The sequence below is a fragment of the Chrysemys picta genome, chromosome 2 (assembly GCF_011386835.1).
Source record: "Chrysemys picta bellii isolate R12L10 chromosome 2, ASM1138683v2, whole genome shotgun sequence".
NCBI lineage: Eukaryota > Metazoa > Chordata > Testudines > Emydidae > Chrysemys > Chrysemys picta.
This window is the reverse complement of record NC_088792.1, coordinates 127,582,639-127,601,912: the sequence shown is the minus strand read 5'-3', so window position 1 is coordinate 127,601,912 and position 19,274 is coordinate 127,582,639. Positions and strand designations below refer to the sequence as shown.

Genomic DNA, 19,274 nt, shown 5'->3' with positions numbered 1-19,274 from the left:
TTGAAGTTAGTTGAAGATGGTTGGCATTTCACAGGAGTTGCTCAACACCTCACAGGGTCTGTTTCAAAGGATGCAAAGGATACTTAACATACCTGGATTATATTTAAATGCATCTGTTTGCTATGTGTCTGGTGATTTTCCATAATTCCCACTTCATTATAGAAAGGTGGCAGCCTTTCCACAGGTGGTGTTTAAAGCTGAATTTTGTATCTTTTGTAAATCAGACTTCAAAATGGAGGTCACGTCAGGGACAAGAGTAGAATTGTGGGGAAAATGTAAAGTGATTTGAACAAGTGTTCTAAAGCTGGAGTATCCTTAAATGAAATAATTGTCAAAGTTGCAAAAGTTTTCTGATGTTTTGTTGCACACAGAGAGGAGCTAATTAAGGGATGAGTAAAATGAAACTCCTATTGCTGGACTCTCCTTTCTGAGATCAAGCATATGGTACCAAAAAGATGTAATATTGGAAATACAAAAAAAGCTGTTAGGCTTTAGTTTTGGAACAGTGGAGTGGAAAGGTGTGGCACTGAACATCAATGAGAAGATCACCAATACAGTGTTCAGACTGTGTGGTGGAACTTGTGAAAAGTCTTCATTTCCAGGCTTTGGAACTCAAACATATGTGGAGGGGACAGACCACCCTCCAAAACCACAGCACTGATTTCTATTTTTCATCTAAAGAAATAGCTCCTTCACTCAGGCCTGGCCTACACTACAAAGATAGGTTGGATGTCACCTTGCATCGACTTACATGTGTGTGTCTACACTCAGATTTGATTGCTGCCTATGTAAGTGCCCCTGTTAGGGCGACATAACACCCCTGCCCAAATGGCATTGAGCCATGCTTGACGTACTGTGGTTGATGCAGAGCGAGTGTAAATGCTGTGTAACCTATCTTGACCCTAACAGTCCTTCAGCAACTGTCCCACAATGATCATTCTGGTCACAATTGTGAACTCCACTGCCCAGGTGTCAGAGACCAGAAGCCATGTCTCCCCACCTTTTAAACCCTCACCAATTTTTTAAAATGCCTTTTCCTGATTTCCCACTTTGGCAGCTCTCCCTCATTGTGTACAGCTGCTCAACCAACTATGCCGGCTTCATGTGTGTCTGCCTGTAGTAGACATGAGGTATTGGATCTTCTAGATGTATGGGGAGAAGAGGCTGTGTAGGCAGAGCTATGGAATAGTCATAGAAACATGAATGAAAATATTGCATAGCGGATGCAGGTAGCAGCAGCAGTGCCGCATGAAAGCAAAGATGCTGCAGCAGGTATTCTACAAGGCCATGGAGGCCGACAGTTGAGCTGATGCCAAGCTGCACACCTGTCGCTTTTACCATGAGTTGCATGCAATACTTGGCAGAGAACCCACCAACATCTGCAGACCACTGTGGATATCTTGGAGGAGCCTGAGATAGAGACCCATGTGATCAACAGTGAGGTGGAGGTGGGAGATGTTGTAGGGGAATCCAGCTATGCTGCGAGCCATGTACTTTCACTACTCCACCGCGGACTAGCAAGTCCTGCCAGCTGAGCACAGAGGAACCTGATGAAGTTAGCCAGACACAGGTATTGCCTTTAATTGTTTTACTTGTATGAGACGAGGTAGCAATATAATTTTGCAATATAATCAGCAACCAGATAGTTGTCTGCTTCTCAATCCCCTGGATGGTTAGGTGGGCGGGGGGAGAGGGAGGATGTGGGGGTGGCATGCAGAGCAGTTCATAGGAATGTTCTCAGGAAGATGCAAAGAAATCTTCATGAAGGCTCCATAGATGTACTCTGCAGTCCTCTCCTGAAGGTTTCTAGGAGTGGCTGCCTTATTTACTCCTCAATGGTAGGTCACTTTCCCATGCCACTCTGTGATGACTTCGCCTGGCACCATTGCAGTTCACAGGCTAGTGGCATATGGGTCTGGACAGCTTTGGGACATCAGTAGCAGATATGCTTTCTGTGCCTTTGTTACCCTCAGGAGTGAGACATCAGCTAAAATAACTACTGCCTGTGGAAAATTAGTGCCACAGTATTATTGCACTATGTTCATACACATGGAAATAAAGGCTGATGTTTCATATAATGGAAAAATTCCTTCCTCATTTCTCCCCAACCCTTCCCCCCAGCTTCTATGCCCTTGGTGGGCCATATTCCCAATGCCTGGGACTGGAGAGCTAGACTGTGCAGAGGCACTTCAAAGCTGAAGTGTCAACAAGCATGGTTTTATTAAAAATATTTATGGGATTAAGAGAATGGGGTTCTGAAATTTATTTTTCACTTTCCATTGTGACAGTAAATCCAATGATACATTGTCTGTTTTATTTGTAGCTACTGCTGTTGGGGCCCTGTGGGGTACCCCTTCCACACTATGGAATGCCTGACCCTGATGAGAACGAGAAAGAAGGGGACTGTGGAGGATATGTTCATTGAGATCCTCCAAGCTAGTGCTGCACTGGACTGTGAATGGGGGCCCTGCTATGTGAATGTGGCAGACTGTGTAGAAAAGCCCAGAGGTCCCAGTGGGAAAAGGAGATGGAGATGCACCGGGACATGAGTCTTTTTAGTCAGGAAACACAAATGCTGCAGACTCTAGTTGATCTACGGGTTCAACAGTCATGATCTCGCTTCCATTTTAGCACCTCCCTGTAGTGAGGTGGAGTGGCCTCCCACTGAACCAGAGGGGGCAGGACCACACTCTGAGCCCAGGTGGGTGGAGCCAAGCTGTGCCCATCCCTCCCACTGGAAGTCAGGAGGCAAGACAGGAAGTATAAAAGGCAGGTCCTAGAGCTCAATTGTGCTGCAGACACCGGAGGAGACGGACGCCTTCCACCCCACCTTTTCCTGATGCTGGAAACCATATAGGAACCCCACTGAGCTGAGGACTGGCCAGAGCTGCTAGCTGACCTAGGCACTAAGGAGGCAGCTAGTGGCAATCCCAGCATCTACCCTGAGGAAATGGAGTACCCCCACGAATCCAGATATACCCCCAAGGGGAGGAGGTGGCCCAGGGACAGCTGACCCAGTCTGTCTGCAGTGCTGCCAAAAACCTGGTCAGCGTGTTGCGGCTGGATTCCCCGCTGACCTACTGGTGGAACACTCTGTAGGGCCCTGGGCTGGGACCCGGTGGAGTTGGGTGGGCCCGGGTTCCCTTGCCCCCCATTATGGGGTGGCAGCCTCCCCACCTTAGGCCACGAGGCCTGCATTTGTCTGCCATCTACCTGAGCCAAGATGTCAGGCAATAGACTGCCTACTGCTCTGCCCCATCTCAGAGGTCAGAGAAACCCCTCCTGAGGCCCGAGACTGTTTGGTACCCAGTCCTGAGACTAATTGCGTCTCTGCCCCTGCCTAAGGGCCAGAGATCACACACTGCTTATTTCCCTGCCTTGCTTGAGGGCCGGAAGCTTTTAGACTGTTTGGTGCCCTGCCCTGACAAAGGCCCAAGCCATACATCCTTGCAGCTCTGCCTTGCCTAAGGGCCAGAGCCCTAGACTGTTTACTCTGCTAAATCCCTGACTGTGGGTGATGCCCACTGATGATGTGATGTGGAGTGGCCTCCCACTGACCCAGAGGGGAAGGACCCACTGCTAACCCACTACATTCCCTTACAACCTCTCAACATTCCAGGTGGCATCATGGGCTGAATCCCTACCCCTGTTACTCCATGCCTGGGGACAGTAAGGACAACCAGAACTTCACATACATCCCCCTGGCTCTCTCAGGTCAGCGTACATGTAGCCAAAATGGACTGAAATGGACAGGAATGTTTTCTACTGTTCTAATTTTAAAGTTCTGTTCTGATTTATTTTAGAAGTTTGAATTTTATTTGTTTTTAATTGTACTTTTTGTCTTTATTTTTTGAAAATAAATCCATCTTTATTACTTCACAGCATGTACTCCAGGATGCCTAGTTCTACTCAAAGCATCTACTACTTGTAAATGTACAGGACCACTGAATTCATAGGTACAGTTAAAAAAAAAAGTGTTAATTACAAATGTACAGCAAACATGGCAAAATTCATAGATGCATTAAAAGACCATGTGATGTTCATAAATGGTACACAATTCCTAACAGCCTCTAAAACTTAAAACTGCAGGCCAGGAACAGCACAGCACATTACTGTGGGTGATCGTTAAAGTGCTCCTTCAGCCACATAGATCCGCAATGAGATCTTTAATGGCCCTTGTGTCTGCCTGCTGAAAGTAATCAGACAGCCACTCCATCTCTGCCCTCTACCCCAGTGGCATTTTCCCCCCTTTGCTCAACAGATATGCAAGATACAAAAGACAGCTATAACCAGGGGGATATTTTTCTCACTGTGATCTAATCTAGTGAGTAAACACTGCCAGCATCCCTTCAGTCTGCTGAAAGCACATTCAAATGTCATTCTGCACCTACTGAGTTGGTAGTTGAAACTTTGGTGTGTCAGGGTAGCCAGGGTAAGGCTTCATGAGGCTTCACCACTATTGCCATTTCTGCATCGCCAATGAAATATGCTGGTTGGAAAAGCATGACCCTGCCTGCAGCTTCCTGTGAACAGTCCTGTTGTTCTTAAAGATGTGCACATCCCATACCTTCCTTGACCAGCCCATGTACATTTGCAGAACCACAGAAAAGGAGCCATTTCTGTTGATGTACTCTGTCAAGGTGGATTGGTACCAAATTAGGATTGGTACACCATTTATCACCCCAACACAGTTTGGGAACTCCATTGCTGCAAATCCATCCACGATGCCCTGCATTTTTCCTAGAATTGCTGTCCTGTGTAACAGGATCTGCTAAATCGCGGTATACGCTGGTGTGGTAACAGCCTCTGCTGTTGATTTTCCAACTCCAAAAGATTTCCCATTGACTGGTAGCAATCCAGCTTTGCAAGATTCCACTGTGTGATTGCCACTTACTTCTTAACTGTCAATGCAGCTCTTATTCTGGTGTTCATCCACTGGAGGGCGAGGGCCAGAAAAAAGTGCTGTGTGCGCGGGTGTGGCACACTTTACCTCCAAGCACCACCCTGGAACTCCCATATTCACACGTTGCATAATTATATTTCATACAAAGCATGTCATGTAAGATACCTTATGAAAGGTCATGATCTGCTGAAACCCATACTGTCAAAATACCTATATTGTTAGTGTGCATCAAGTTATGAGACTTTGCTGTATGGTTGTTTCTGAAATATGCTGTAAATTTGCTAGTGACATATAAAGGATGTAATCCCTGCCCCGGAGGGTGTTCAACGACAGTTAATTAGCAGGAGAGTTGTAATAAAAGTTTTTTTTACAATTCAGTCACAGTTGCACAAGACCACACCAGGGGAATCACTCAACCCTGTGACTCAGCAAAGCCCACCAGGATGTGTTTGGGCTAGTATTTTCCAGGCAGGTGGACTGAGGGTATAAAATAAGGGACAGTAGCATCATGCATTTGCCTTTCTCCTCCCCCACCTATGCTGGAAACAAGAATGCTGAGAAGGCAAAGACTTCAACTGAGGAGACTGGTCCCAGGTTTGAGAGAGAGAAATCTGTATTAAGAACTGTACATCCAGTGGGGGTGAGAAAAATGCTTGATCTAAATACTGCCTTGTGTAATAAGGTGTTTGAGACTTAGATTGTGTGCTTACCTTTTATTTTTCTTTGGTAACTTTTTCTGACCTGTTATACCTACCACTTATTATCACTTACAGTCTTTCTGTAGTAAATAAATCTGTTTTATATTTTACCTAAAACTGTATTTTGGTTGAGGTGCTTGGGGAAATCTCAGCTCAGGTTACAAAGGCTGGTGTATGTCCTCCCCATTGAGGGAGGGGCAGACTGGGTAATAAACTTACACTGACCAGGGCAAGACGGTACAGCTCTGGGGTGCAAGGCTGAGGTGATGGGGGAAATTGATTGGTGCCTTTTTCTGTGTGATTTGTGAGTGGCTTTGGGAGCATTCACGAAATCTAGCTGAATGTGATGCTCGACATGCTGTTGTGCTGAGTGATAGCAGCTCCTGGAGGGGTGGACTGCTTGTCACTAGCAAAGCATTGTGAGAGACAGCCGAGGCTGGAGAGTTAAGGGGGCACAGTGGTACCCCAGTTCCAGGTTGTGCCCAAGGGATCCCGTCACAGTGGGTTTGTGGTATTTTTAAAACGCTTAAAAACTATGGAATAAGGATGGTATTATGGGATGGAGAAAGTTACATGATGTCAACTTGACTCTTGCCCTCAGCCTCCCCAACCCCCATGCAGCTTGTGTGTACCCCACAACATGTTGCAACAATTTATCAAAAGGTATTTTACTGGAGGGTGATGCAGAGTACCTGGGTGTACCTCTCGTACACCGAGGTTTGTGTTGGGATGGGCACTGCTGGTGAGGATGTGTAGAACCAACCCAAGCAGCCATACTCTAACTGCAGTGGCTTTATGCTGACATAACTTAAGTCAACCAAAGTTTGTAGTGTAAATGTGGTCTTGCAGCAGCAGGCTGTCCTCCATTAAAGCAGACCAACTATTAGATGGTACCCCAACATACACGAGCCAGTGTTCTACACAACCACATAAAAATACTTAAGAGGAAAAGAAGTCTTAATAAGATTGAAGCCATTGTGGTATTTGGTGGCCCTTTTGAAAGGGATCTCTTTCACTGTTCCCAGTGGGACTGAGCATCTTGATTCCACCATCATCCCCAAGGGCAGGATGTGGCATCAGTCCCATTGAGGACTGTGGGAGATGGTCATTTTGGAAGGGAAAATTTTTTTGTGCCAGGTAACTTGACAAATAAGTAAAAAAATGACCATTTATCCTAAATGTCTTCAAAAGCCACCATTGCACCGGATCCCATCATCAGGCCAGAAGGGAACGTGAAAGTAGCATGTATGTGCTAGGGAACCCAAATTACACTATTGCCCTATCACCAACTTTTCAAACTTTCCATATTAAAATTCTGTGCATTGGCAGCATTGTAATATTTCTTTTAGGCTTAGTGGTCATTTTTCCTCATTTTTTCATAACTTAAAAATATTAAATTGTCCTTCAGGAGAAACCTTAAATGCACCCTGTAGTGACAGTGCAAAACCAGTCAACTATGATTAAGGTATTTTAGGTTTTGTGGACTCAGATTAGATTAAACTGACTTCTAAAGAGGCACTTGTTTGTTTGTTTTTCTTCTTCTCCTCTCCTCCCCCCACTCCTCCACTATAGCTATAGGGCAGAGTTAAGGTTGTTTGGCTGCCCTAACTATATTTGCACACTTTAATGTATTTTCAGACTTTTCCCACCATCTGTTTTTAGTTTCTTCCACCTTGTGTTTAAGGTGCACTTCCCTCTGTGTTTTCAGGGTAGTCATTGATGCTACTTTGCATACTAAAAGGGTCCCATATTATGGCAACCATCCCTTTGGCCTAGAGTATTTGAATGTGGCTCTGTCTGGAGCCCACAACTCTGCTCCTAAAACAGCCAGTTAGAAAGTGCTTCCTCTTGTGCGTGGAGTATGAAGTCTTCTGCATGTTCCCAATACTGCATTATTCAACTGGTCTGTAAATAATGCACAGGTACAGGATTTTAACTTCATTTACTTTGAGATTTGTATAGTGATGTACATTTTGCGGTATTCTTTGTAAATATTAGAAAAAAGCTAAATTTTGTCTTCTGCCAGATAAGAATCACTGATAGGTTTAAAGGAAACACCTGAACAATTTATTGCTTTTGCCCAAATTTAAGAGACTGACACACAAGATAGTTGAACATTTGTATCAAATTTTTGGATTGGAATCTTTCAGCTTTTCTAACCGAGGAAAAAGCTTTTCATTACATCCATAGGAAGAAATAAATTCTAAAATTGCATTTAAAGTGTAGAATATTTTGGTGCTATTTTTAGTGTGTATAACTTGTGTATATTATCTTGATTAGTTTAAGTGTGTACATACTGAATTTTCTTTTCAGGTTCTCTGATAGAGCAGCTGACCACAGAGAAATATGAGTGTATGGTATGCTGTGAGGTGATCCGAACAATAGCCCCAGTATGGAGCTGTCAGAATTGTTATCATGTGTTTCATCTGAACTGCATTAAGAAGTGGGCAAGATCACCAGCATCGCAAGCCGAAGGTAGGTATTTTTATCATTATCAGATGTACAGAGAAGTTCACGTTTTTCATGGTATGTGCAAGAAGAGAAATTCTAGTCCTAAATTACCTATTCATTTAAGTTGATTAGTACAACTGCCTCCGAGTAAAGCAAGCTGTAAATCAGAAATGGGCAAATTTTATGGTTCTTCACATTACAGCTCTGTTATTTTTCTATACTTTTGGCTGAATGAACTTCCGGAGGGGCGGGGGGAAGAGAGAGAGAGAGAGTGTGTGTGTGTGTGAGAGTGAATGATAGTGGCATGCCAGTACTGCTATAGTTACAGTTGCATTAAGACATCTGTTTGATGGTTGCCTTATTCTAAGTTCTCTAGAATTGATGTACTTAGTTGGATTTATTTGAAATTTGATGTGCGTTGGGGGTGCAGGGTAGGGTTAGTCACCCATATTGGAGTCATGTGTATGTACTGTTCTGGCAATATGAACCCTGAAAAAAATAGCCATTTTTAAAGAAACTTATGGATGGGGTTTTTTTCCACTTAGCAGTTGAGATCAAACTGTTTGACTCCATTTTCATCCACTAATAAACTGCCAAGATTTACCCAACATAGTGATGGCAGCCTGAGAAAATTAAAATGTGCATTTTCTGCACTGCGCACACACCAATGCAGAAAAATAGCTAGACGGTTTCTATTCTTGTCATTTTATATGGTTTAAAGCTCAAAGCTTGTAAGCTGTCTAAAATCTGAATGTTTAATTGGATTGCTTTAAAATTTGGGGTGCCTCATGGAGTGCAGTGTAGTGTTTGTTAGTGATCCAAATTTGAGGTCATTTGACTCTGGGATTCATGAGTTATGGGGCTTCCCCGCAAACCCCACCTCCCTTCTGCTTCCTTGTGCTTTTAAATGAAGAAGCTAATCACTGGTAGAATAAATGCCTTGCTGAATTTGATGACTGAAATCACCCCTGATGGTTTTGAACTCACCCTTCAATTAACTAAACTAAGGTAAAATTAATCACAAGCCCTCATCTAAGACAAAAGGAGTTTTGAACTGAGTGGCTGGGCATTACTACCATTTGTGAGTCATGGGGACAGCTTTATTTGGGGGAATGTAATCATACTATTTTATGGGGGGGGGGAGGGATTAGACATGTGAATGCTTCCTGGGAGGGAAGGAGTACTAGGGGGTGGAGAAGTGAGGGAACGGTGTGGGAGTTCAGGGAGGAGGATAAATGTGAATGTATGTTAAGGGGAGGCGAGAGATGTTGGGAGTTTAGATGAGGGAGGCATCGCACCCCCCAACTCTGCCAGTGCACTTCAACCCCCCTGCATCTCCCAGCTATGCCAGTGGACCGCAAACATCCTGCACAAACAGCTGTGCCACCTATCATGCACCCCAACTCCCTGCATCCCCCAACTCTGCCAGTGCACCTCAACCATTGTGCACCCCAACTCTGCCTGTGCACCCCAGCCACCCCACCACCCCAGTTGTGCCAAAGAGCATGCACTCCAGCCCTGCCCGTGGACCCCAATCACCCTGCATCCACAGAAGTCTTTGGACGGAAGAAATTAGACATGTGAATGCTTTCTTGAAGGGGGAGGGGTTATGAGGTTTGGGGTGCAATCCACACCAGTGACCCTGTACCCTGGGATGCCTCTCAATGCTTTGCTGCTGTATTTCCCAGCCTAGGATGCTCACAACCAACCTGTCAGCATGCAGGTAACAGCCTAAGTGTCTGTGGGCTGAACAGCTCTGGTTTAGCTGCTCTGGCACCAGCAGCACACCAAATATGCTCTTCCTGGTCTCCACCAGCCTTGGGTACTACTTGCAGGGTAACCCGCATACACTCCCAATCATGAATTTTTCCAAAAACTGCGTGCTCTGTAATGTCCACCCCTCTCCTGGACAGTTCAGAGAAATAATAGGGTTTATTTGTTCCTCTAAAGACACACAACCTGGCAGCTTTCCACATTCACTTTAATTCAAAGACAGTACTGGTGGTTTAGATTAAAAGTAAAACAAATTTATTAACAAAAGAAGCTAGGATTTTAAATGAGTTCAGGTATAAGAGAAAGTTAGAAAGGGTCACAAGCAAATAAAAGTGAAAATACACATCTGAGTCTAAAACTTAATTTAGCAGGGTTCAGGGTTTGTTCAAGATGGTTTCTCTCACCAATCATCATTCTTTCTAGCCATGACAGACTTTCCCTCAGTCAGAACTGTAGTTAGTCGTTGTGTGTGTGTGTGCGTGCGCTGTCTCAACTCTGCGCAGATAGCTGACAAAGCAGACCTTGATAAAATTGCCCAAAAGACCATAGACCCGTTTCAGAAGAGAAAGCACTTGGCCAGGTTTGTCAACGAAGCACAGTCTTAATGCCATTGCTCAATGGTTACCGGTACACTAACATGTATTCCCATTGCAATGGGCTCAGCTCAAGTGAATGGTGGAACTTTCCATTCCCCACCTTGACTAGCCAAAGACACTCCCTCTTAAACCCCTCTTTATACACTGATACAAACAAGTTACGTATCATAGACGATTGGGGTTGGAAGAGACCTCAGGAGGTCATCTAGTCCAACCCCCTGCTCAAAGCAGGACCAACCCCAACTAAATCATCCCAGCCAGGGCTTTGTCAAGCCAGGCCTTAAAAACCTCTAAGAATGGAGATTCCACCACCTCCCTAGGTAACCCATTCCAGTGTTTCACCACCCTCCTAGTGAAATAGCTTTTCCTAATATCCAACCTAAACTTCCCCCACTGCAACTTGAGACCATTGCTCCCTGTTCTGTTATCTGCCACCACTGAGAAGAGCCTAGCTCCATCCTCTTTGGAACCCCCCTTCAGGTACTTGAAGGCTGCTATCAAATCCCTTCTCACTCTTCTCTTCTTCGAATGATTGCTCCTGTGTATTCCACAGTAGGTGTGCGTGCTCGCCATGTGCACCGGTGCTGGAAGTTTTTCCCTTAGCAGCATCCGTAGTGGGGGAGCACCACTGACACCCCTGGAGTGGCGCCGACATATGGCGCTATCAAGGGGGCTGCGTGCTCCCCCCACACTCAGTTCCTTCTTGCCACCAGTGAAGGTAGTCGGAACTTGTGCTCCAGCTTTGCTGCAGCATTTCTAGCCTTAGTGGTATCCAGCTTTCCCTGAAGTCACTTGTTGAACTTTCTCTGTTAGTGCTGGGCTCGGGGCATGCCCCGTGGCCCAGGCTTCAAGTCGTGCGACTCTTGTCGCAATTCTGTGCCCAGAAGCGATCCACACACTCAGTGTCTTCGCTGTCTGGACGAGGCTCACATTAGTGAGGCACAAGTACTTATACTCCCACCCAACTCCGAACTCTCTAGTAGAGGAGTTGGTGAACCATCGAGAGAGACATGGCCAACCCGCTCCTACCCCTAAGGACAAAGACACTCGCAGGCTGGATTCCTTTGGGAGAAAGGTTTATTCGTCTGCGAGCTTTCAGCTCAGAATGGCCAACCACCAGGCACTCTTGAGCAGATATGATTTTAACCTGTGGGGGTCCCTTCCCAAGTTTAAGCCCTCCCTCCACGAGAAAGACAGGAAGGAGTTCCGGGCTCTTGTTGATGAGGGTGCGGCGGCGGCTAAAGCGGCGCTCCAGGCGGCCTCCGATGCGGCGGACACGACCGCTCGTTTGATGGCCGCGGCGATTTCCATGAGAAGGGAGTCCTGGCTTTCACTCTCTGGCCTATCGGCTGAGTCCCAGTTGATCATGCAGGACCTGCCGTTCAATGGTCGGGCCCTGTTTGCAGATCAAACAGACACGCGTCTGCATGGGATGAAAGACTCCTGTACTACCCTGCAGACGCTGGGCCTGTACGTCCCGCCGGCCAAGGACAAGCCCAGGCCTCACACCTCTGCTCCACAGGCTCGGGGTAGATATGAGCTCCCGCCTAAGAAGCAGCGGGAGCAGAGGCGCCGGTCACAACGTCAATCCCGTTTGGCCCCTCGTCCGGGGCCCTCTACGGCCAGGAGGCCAGGGAAGCGGCGTTTTTGACTGCTTGCGGGGGGTCACTGGGCCTGTTGCCAGGTTAACCCTCCCCAGTTAATAAAGTTCAGGTCTGCAAATCGTTTACCTGCCTTCCGTTTGCAATGGTTCCGTATCACTACGGACTGCTGGGTCCTCAACACTATATCCCTGGGGTACAGGTTGCAGTTTGTTTCGCCCCCTCCCAATTGCCCTCCGCCCAGGAAGTCGGCGGAGGACTCGGAACATGCGCTCCTCCTAGGTCAGGAGGTACAGCGCCTCCTCTCCCTGGGAGCCGTGGAGAGGGTACCTTGGGAATTCCGGGGCAAGGGATTCTATTCAGCAGCAGCAAATATCCCTCTTGCTACGCACCTGCTCCCCTCTGGCCCTAATGGTAATCGAGGAGAAATCCACGTTAGTTCCTGTCCAGTGCATAGAATTCATAGGAGCGCTGCTGGATTCCCAGACGGCTATGGCCTCCCTTCCAAGGGACAGGTTTGAGGCACTCAAAGGCCTTCCCGGTAACCACGGTTACCCGGTCACGGCCTTCCCGGTAACCACGCCTTCAAATCCTTGGCCACGTGGCAGCATGCACCACCGTGGTGTGACACGCCAGGCTCCGGATGAGGCCCCTCCAACTGTGGTTGGCATCCCGCTATTCCCAGGCCAGGGACGGCCTGGACAAGGTTGTCACGGTGCCGCCAACGGTGGTTGCAGACCTCCAATGGTGGTCCCTCCCAAGCAACATGGGTAGGGTATCCCCTTCCAAGACCCCTCTCCATCACTAGAGCTAGTGTCAGATGCCTTGGACCTGGGCTGGGGAGCCCACGTGGGAGATGTCTGGACCCAGGGTATGTGGTCACCCGAGGAACTGACCCTGCACATAAATGTCAGGGAACTCAGGGCTGTGCACCTGGTGTGCCTGGCCTTTCGCCAGCACTTACAAGGGAAGGTGGTCAGAGTCCTCACGGACAACACCACTGCAATGTATTACATCAACAGGCAAGGGGGCACGCGCTCCAGGGCCTTATGCCAGGAAACCCAACTCCTGTGGGAGTTCTGTATAGCCCACAACAAAGGTGAAGTCAGACGGGGCAAGAATTATCCTGATAGCCCCGGATTGGGCCCATCAACATTGGTACGGGACCCTACTGCAACTCTTGGCGGCCCCCCCTCGCAGGCTGCCGCTCGGCCTGGACCTCCTCTCCCAGGAGGGAGGTCGTCTCCTCCATCCCAATCTGGCCCCGCTCCACCTGATGGCGTGGCTGCTCCATGGCTAGATGCGGAGGAGGGGAGGTGTACCGAGGCTGTTAGACCGGTCCTGCTTGAAAGCAGGAAGCCGTCCACACAGAGGACCTACCTGGCTAAGTAGTATCAGTTCTCCTCATGGGCGAGGTTCCTCCCCCGCGTCTGCTCCGCTCCTCCTGTCCCTTAGGACCCAAGGGCTAGCTCCCCCCTCAATCAGGGTGCACCTGGCGGTCATTTTGGCCTTTCACCCTCCGGTGGCGGGACAGTCAGTGTTCTCCCACCAAATGACTTCCAGGTTTTTAAAGGGTTTGGACAGAGCGTTCCCTTATGCTAGACCTCTGGTTCCCCCTTGGGACCTGAACCTGGTACTGTCACGCCTCACAGGACCTCCCTTTTAGCCTTTGGCCACTTGTTCCTGGTCCCACTTATCTGAAAAAGTGGCGTTTTTGGTGGCTATCCCCTCAGCCCGCAGGGTTTCAGAGCTTAGGGCGCTGACCTCGGAACCCCCGTACACTGTCTTCCATAAGGGGAAGGTACAGCTCCGCCCGCACCCGTCCTTCCTGCCAAAGATGGTCTCGGTGCTTCGTATGGACCAGGACATTTTCCTGCCAGTCCTGTGTCCTAAGCCCCATTCCTCCAATGAGGACCGACGCCTACACATGCTAGATGTGCGTAGGGCGCTGGCCTTTTACTTAGCTCAAACAAGGCCATTTCGGGCATCCCCTCAGTTTTTCATTGCTACGGCCGAGCACATGAGAGGGCAGCCAGTTTCCACCAAGCAGATTTCCCGCTGGATCACCTCGTGCATACGCACATGTTATGACTGGGGTTCCCCCGCTTCCTCTTGTTAAGGCGCATTCGACGAGAGCCCAGGCCTCATCTGCGGCCTATGTGGCTTGTGTCCCTATTCAGGACATCTGCAGGGCTGCTACATGGTTCTTTGTCCATACTTTCGCATCACACTATGCGATCGTCTCCCAAGCAAGGGACGATGCCGGGTTTGGTAGGGCGGTGTTCTGCCCGGGTAATCCGTAACCTTTATCATTTAGAACTCCTACCCACCTCCGTCAGGTATAGCTTGGAGTCACCTACTGTGGAATACACAGGAGCAATCACTCGAAGAAGAAAGGACAGTTACCTGTTCCTGGTGTGTTGCAACCTGGTTTGTTGCTCCTGTCTATTCCACATCCCACTCTCCTTCCCCTCTGTCGGAGTTGTCTGGCAAGAAGGAACTGAGGGTGGGGGGAGCACGCAGCCCCCTTTATAGCACGATATGTCGGTGCCACTCCAGGGGTCACAGCGGTGCTCCCCCACTACGAATGCTGCTAAGGGAAAAACTTCCGGCACTGGTGCACGTGGCGAGCACGCACACCTACTGTGGAATAGACAGGAGCAACACGTCTCGAAGAACGCCAGTTACGGAACGGGTAACTGTCCTTTCTGCAGCGTAAATAAGCCCAGTTCCTTCAGCCTCTCCTCATAAGTCATGTGCCCCAGCCCCCTAATCATTTTCTTTACCCTCCGCTGGACTCTCCAATTTGTCCACATCCTTTCTCTAGTGCGAGGCCCAAAAGTGGATGTAGTACTCCAGATGTGGCCTCACCAGTGCCAAATACAGGGGAATAATCACTTCCCTTGATCTGCTGGCAAGGCTCCTGCTAATGAAGCCCAATATGCCATTTGCCTTCTTGGCAACCAGAGCACACTGTTGACTCCTATCCAGCTTCTCGTCCACTGTAGTCCCCAGGTCCTGCACAACTGCTGCTTAGCCAGTTGATCCCCAGCATGTAGCAATGTATGGGATTCTTCCGTCCTAATTGCAGGACACTGCACTTGTCCTTGTTGAACCTCATCAGATTTCTTTTGGCCCAATCCTCCAATTTGTCTAGGTTACTGTGGACCCTGTCCCTACCCTCCAGCGTATCTGCCTCTCCCCCAGCTTAGTGTCATCTGCGAACTTGCTGAGGGTACAATCCATCCCATCATCTAGATACCGCTTGATACCGGCTGCAGACTAGACATCGAGTCGTTGATCACTACCTGTTGAACCTGATGATGTAGCCAGCTTTCTATGCACCTTATAGTCCATTCATCCAAGCCATACTTCTTTAACTTTGCTGGCAAGAATACTGTAAGAGACCGTATCAAAAGCTTTGCTAAAGTCAAGGTATATCACGTGCACCGCTTTCCCCATATCCACAGAGCCAGTTACCTCATCATAGAAGGCAATCATGTTGGTCAGGCATGACTTGCCCTTGGTGAATCCATGTTGGCTGTTCCTGATCACCTTCCTCTCCTCCAAGTGCTTCAAAATGGATTCCTTGAAGATCTGCTCTGATTTTTCCAGGAATCAAGGTGAGGTTGGAGAATCCGGGGAACTTCCTTCTTCCCTTTTTTAAAAAAGGGCACTATATTTCTTTTTCCAATCGTCCGGGACCTCCCGCGATCGCCACGCGTTTTCAAAGATAATGGCCAATGGGTCTACAATCACATCAGCCAATTCCCACAGCACCCTCGGATGCATTGCGTCCGGCCCCATGGACTTGTGCATGTCCAGCTTTTCTCAATAGTCCTTAACCTGTTCTTTCACCACTGAGGGCTGCTCACCTCCTCTCCATAACGTACGTCCCAGTGCAGCAGTCTGGGAGCTGACCTTTTCTGTGAAGACCGAGGCAAAAAAAGCATTGAGTATTTCAGCTTTTTCCACATCATCTGTCACTGGGTTGCCTCCCTCATTCAGTAAGGGTCCCACACTTTCCCTGACCACCTTCTTATTGCTAACATACCTGTAGAAACCCTTCTTGTTACCCTTCATATGCCTTGCTAGCTGCAACTCCAGTTGTGCTTTGGCCTTCCTGATTACACCCATGCATGCTTGACTTCCAGGTTTTATACTCCTCCCTAGTCATCTGTCCAATTTCCCACTTCTTATAAGCTTCCTTTTTGTGTTTAAGTTCACCAAAGATTTATCTGTTAAGCCAAGCAGATCTCCTGCCATATTTGCTATTCTTTCTGCATATCGGGATGGTTTGTTCCTGCACCCTCATTAAGGCTTCTTTAAAACACAGCCAGCTCTCCTGGACTCCTTTCCCCCTCATATTAGCCTCCCGGGGAATCCTGTCCATCAGTTCCCTGAGGGAGTCAAAGTCTGCTTTTCTGAAGTCCAGGGTACGTATTCTGCTGCTCTCCTTTCTTCCTTTTGTCAGGATCCTGAACTCAACCACCTCATTGTCACTGCTGCCTAGGTTGCCACCCACTTCTATTTCCCCTACGAATTCTGCCCTGTTTGTGAGCAGCAGGTTAAGAGGAGCATGGCCTCTAACAAAGCAGCCTTTGGCGGGACACTACTGAGAGTATCAATTCAGGACAAATTGCTTAGAGCAGGGCAGTCACAGCCTAAAGCTGGGGATTCTTCACTACTAAGGCACACCAAACCAGCCAAACAGAGAGGACTTCAGTTTTTCCCCACTGGCTAACTAGAAGTCATACAAGCAATTCCCTCAGACACTCTAGTTTCCCAGTATCACCACCAGCGCCACTCATTGGGATGAGCGGTTATGAAAACCAATACCCCAGTAAAAGAAAAAAGGTTCTGCCAATCCCAAAGGACCAAGCCCCAGACCCACGTCAATAAACCAGTCAGATCTTACCCACAAATCAGGCTGTTGCCATTTCTTTAGAATCTAAAATCTAAAGGTTTATTCATAAAAAGAAAGAAATATAGATGAGAGTTAAAATTGGTTAAATGGAATCAAATTCATACAACAATTGCAAAGTTCTTAGTTCAGGCTTCTTTCAAGTTTGATGGAATTACTGCTGATTTAAACCAATCAAGGCTCTAGAATACAAACGTCATTCAGTCCTTTGTTCAGAGCTTGAGTTTCAAGCATAGTTCCGCCAGAGGTCAGAAGCAGGATTTAAGAGAAAATGGAGGGGTTTCCATGGCCTTTTATATCCTCTGCCCTGTGGAAGGACACCCCTTTGTTCTTACTGTGGAAAATCACAGCGGCAAGATGGAGTTTGGAATCACATGGGCAAGTCACATGTCCATGCATGACTCAGTTTGCAAGTGGCAGCCATTGGTCACATGCTACTGTGAATGTCTCCAGGAAGGCTCCTCAGATGTGGATTGGAGTCTCCCAAGGTCCATTGTCAGTTAAGTGTTTCTTGATTGGGCACTTAATCTGAAGAATTCTTTCTCAAGACGCTGAACAAATGCTTCACTAATGCTACTTAGAATCAAACACATTGAGATACAAGTACATAGGCCATATTCATAACTTCACATACAAAAATAATACACACATACAGACAGCATAATCATAACCAGCAAATTACAACCTTCTCATAGATACCTTATTTGACCTCCTTCTAGTATAAGATTTGATGCAACTATAGGACCTTGGTTGCAACAATGATTTATATGGTCACAGTTCATGTCAATAACGTCACACGGTCCCTAGTTGGTTCCTGCAGCATTTGTACCAGGAAGTTGTCCCCAACACTCTCCAAAAACTTCCTGGATTGTCTGTGCACTGCTGTATTGCTCTCCCAGCAGATATCAGGGTGGTTGAAATCCCCTATGAGAACCAGGGCCTGTGATCTGGAAACTTCTGTTAGTTGTCCAAAGAAAGCCTCGTCTACCTCATCCTCCTGGTCTGGTGGTCTATAGCAGACACCCACCACGACATCACCCTTATTGCTCTTGCCTCTTAAGATTAATCCAAAGACTCTCAACAGGCTTTTCTCTAGTTTCATACTGGAGCTCTGAGCAATCATACTGTTGTTCTCTTACATACAGTGCAACTCCTCCACCTTTCTCCCCCATCTGTCCTTCCTGAACAGTTTATGCCCATCCATGACAGAGCTCCAGTCTGCCCGTCTGACGTAGTTACTTACCATCCCTTACCTTATACATGTTGATTCAATCAAAACATCTCTATCCATCACACTGTCATCACAACATTATCTTTAGGAGGGGTCAGTGTTTTCCTGTTATCTTTGGGGAGTGAGTTTGTACCACACCTGGTATCGCGGTGTTCTGTTACCACCCTTATGGAATGTGTTTGCGTGAGTGTCCTGCGCCTATCACTTCTTAGAACTGCGTGTGTTTTTGCAATACCAGCCCTGTTTTTGCCAAGTTCTGTGAACTTGCAAGCAGGCATGTTTTATAACAGGGCCTGACTTCTGCTTACAACCTGACCTTTGATAACTTTGCTTCATAAAAGCAGGGCCAAGCTTCTACTTTAATTCAGGCCTCATGTTTCACACTCTCTCTTTCTAGTACAAGGACCTTCCCCAGAAGCACAAGGGTTGGCTCCCTTGTCGTCTTGGGTGAAAGATCTTAGTCTAAGATGGGTTCTCATCTGTATTCAATTTCTAGATACTTCAGCCCCCCCCCCCTTAATTGAAGGACCCATCTTTTGGAGCTGTTCCTTTCTATCTAGTTATGGTTGCGAAAAACAGCTTCTCTTCTTGCTTCAGTCTTCCAAAGTTCAATGAGTTTGATTCAAGAGGCAGGATGGCCTCATCTTGTTTTTCCCTTCCTGTGGACTTCCCATCCCCTTGCTGATATTTGTGTAAATGGGGCTTCCATTGTTTTTGTTCTCACTTTGCTTAATAGCACTGGAGCCAGGTAAATAGGTGCCTTCTCTCCTGTTTGGGAGGCAACCTGTTTCTCCCTGTTTGGCCACAGACTTTAAAGCATAATATCATTAAGTTTCTGTATCTCCTCAGATAGTGCTAATATATATGTTTCAGAAGGACATAAATCACCAGTGTGTCATTAGCTTTCAGAAAAGACCTTACTCTGTACACTTTTATAATATAGTTATATTGTATACAATCACTTAAGGTTCAGCCCCACATATTTATAGACCAGTATGATTTTTTTTTTTAAGTGAATTGGGCCCACTGTGGATGCCAGCCTACTCAAGGAGCAAGTTGGTTTTTGACCACCAAGAAGTTGCTGTGATCAGGTCCTG

General features: G+C 47.2%; 1 protein-coding gene across 11 annotated transcripts in view; it reads left to right on the top strand.

Moving 5' to 3' along the window:
• The window catches only part of NFX1 (nuclear transcription factor, X-box binding 1), a 195,314-nt gene that overhangs the window by 21,813 nt on the left and 154,227 nt on the right, over window positions 1–19,274 (top strand). For all 11 annotated transcript variants that reach the window (XR_010598514.1, XR_006172450.2, XR_006172445.2 and 8 more), the window contains exon 3: window positions 7,915–8,076. Coding sequence is in view for 6 of the 11 variants with exons in the window: in XM_005312595.5 (XP_005312652.1) it covers window positions 7,915–8,076 (162 nt within the window). In the remaining 5 variants the exon portion in view is untranslated. The remainder of the gene's footprint in view (window positions 1–7,914; window positions 8,077–19,274) is intronic.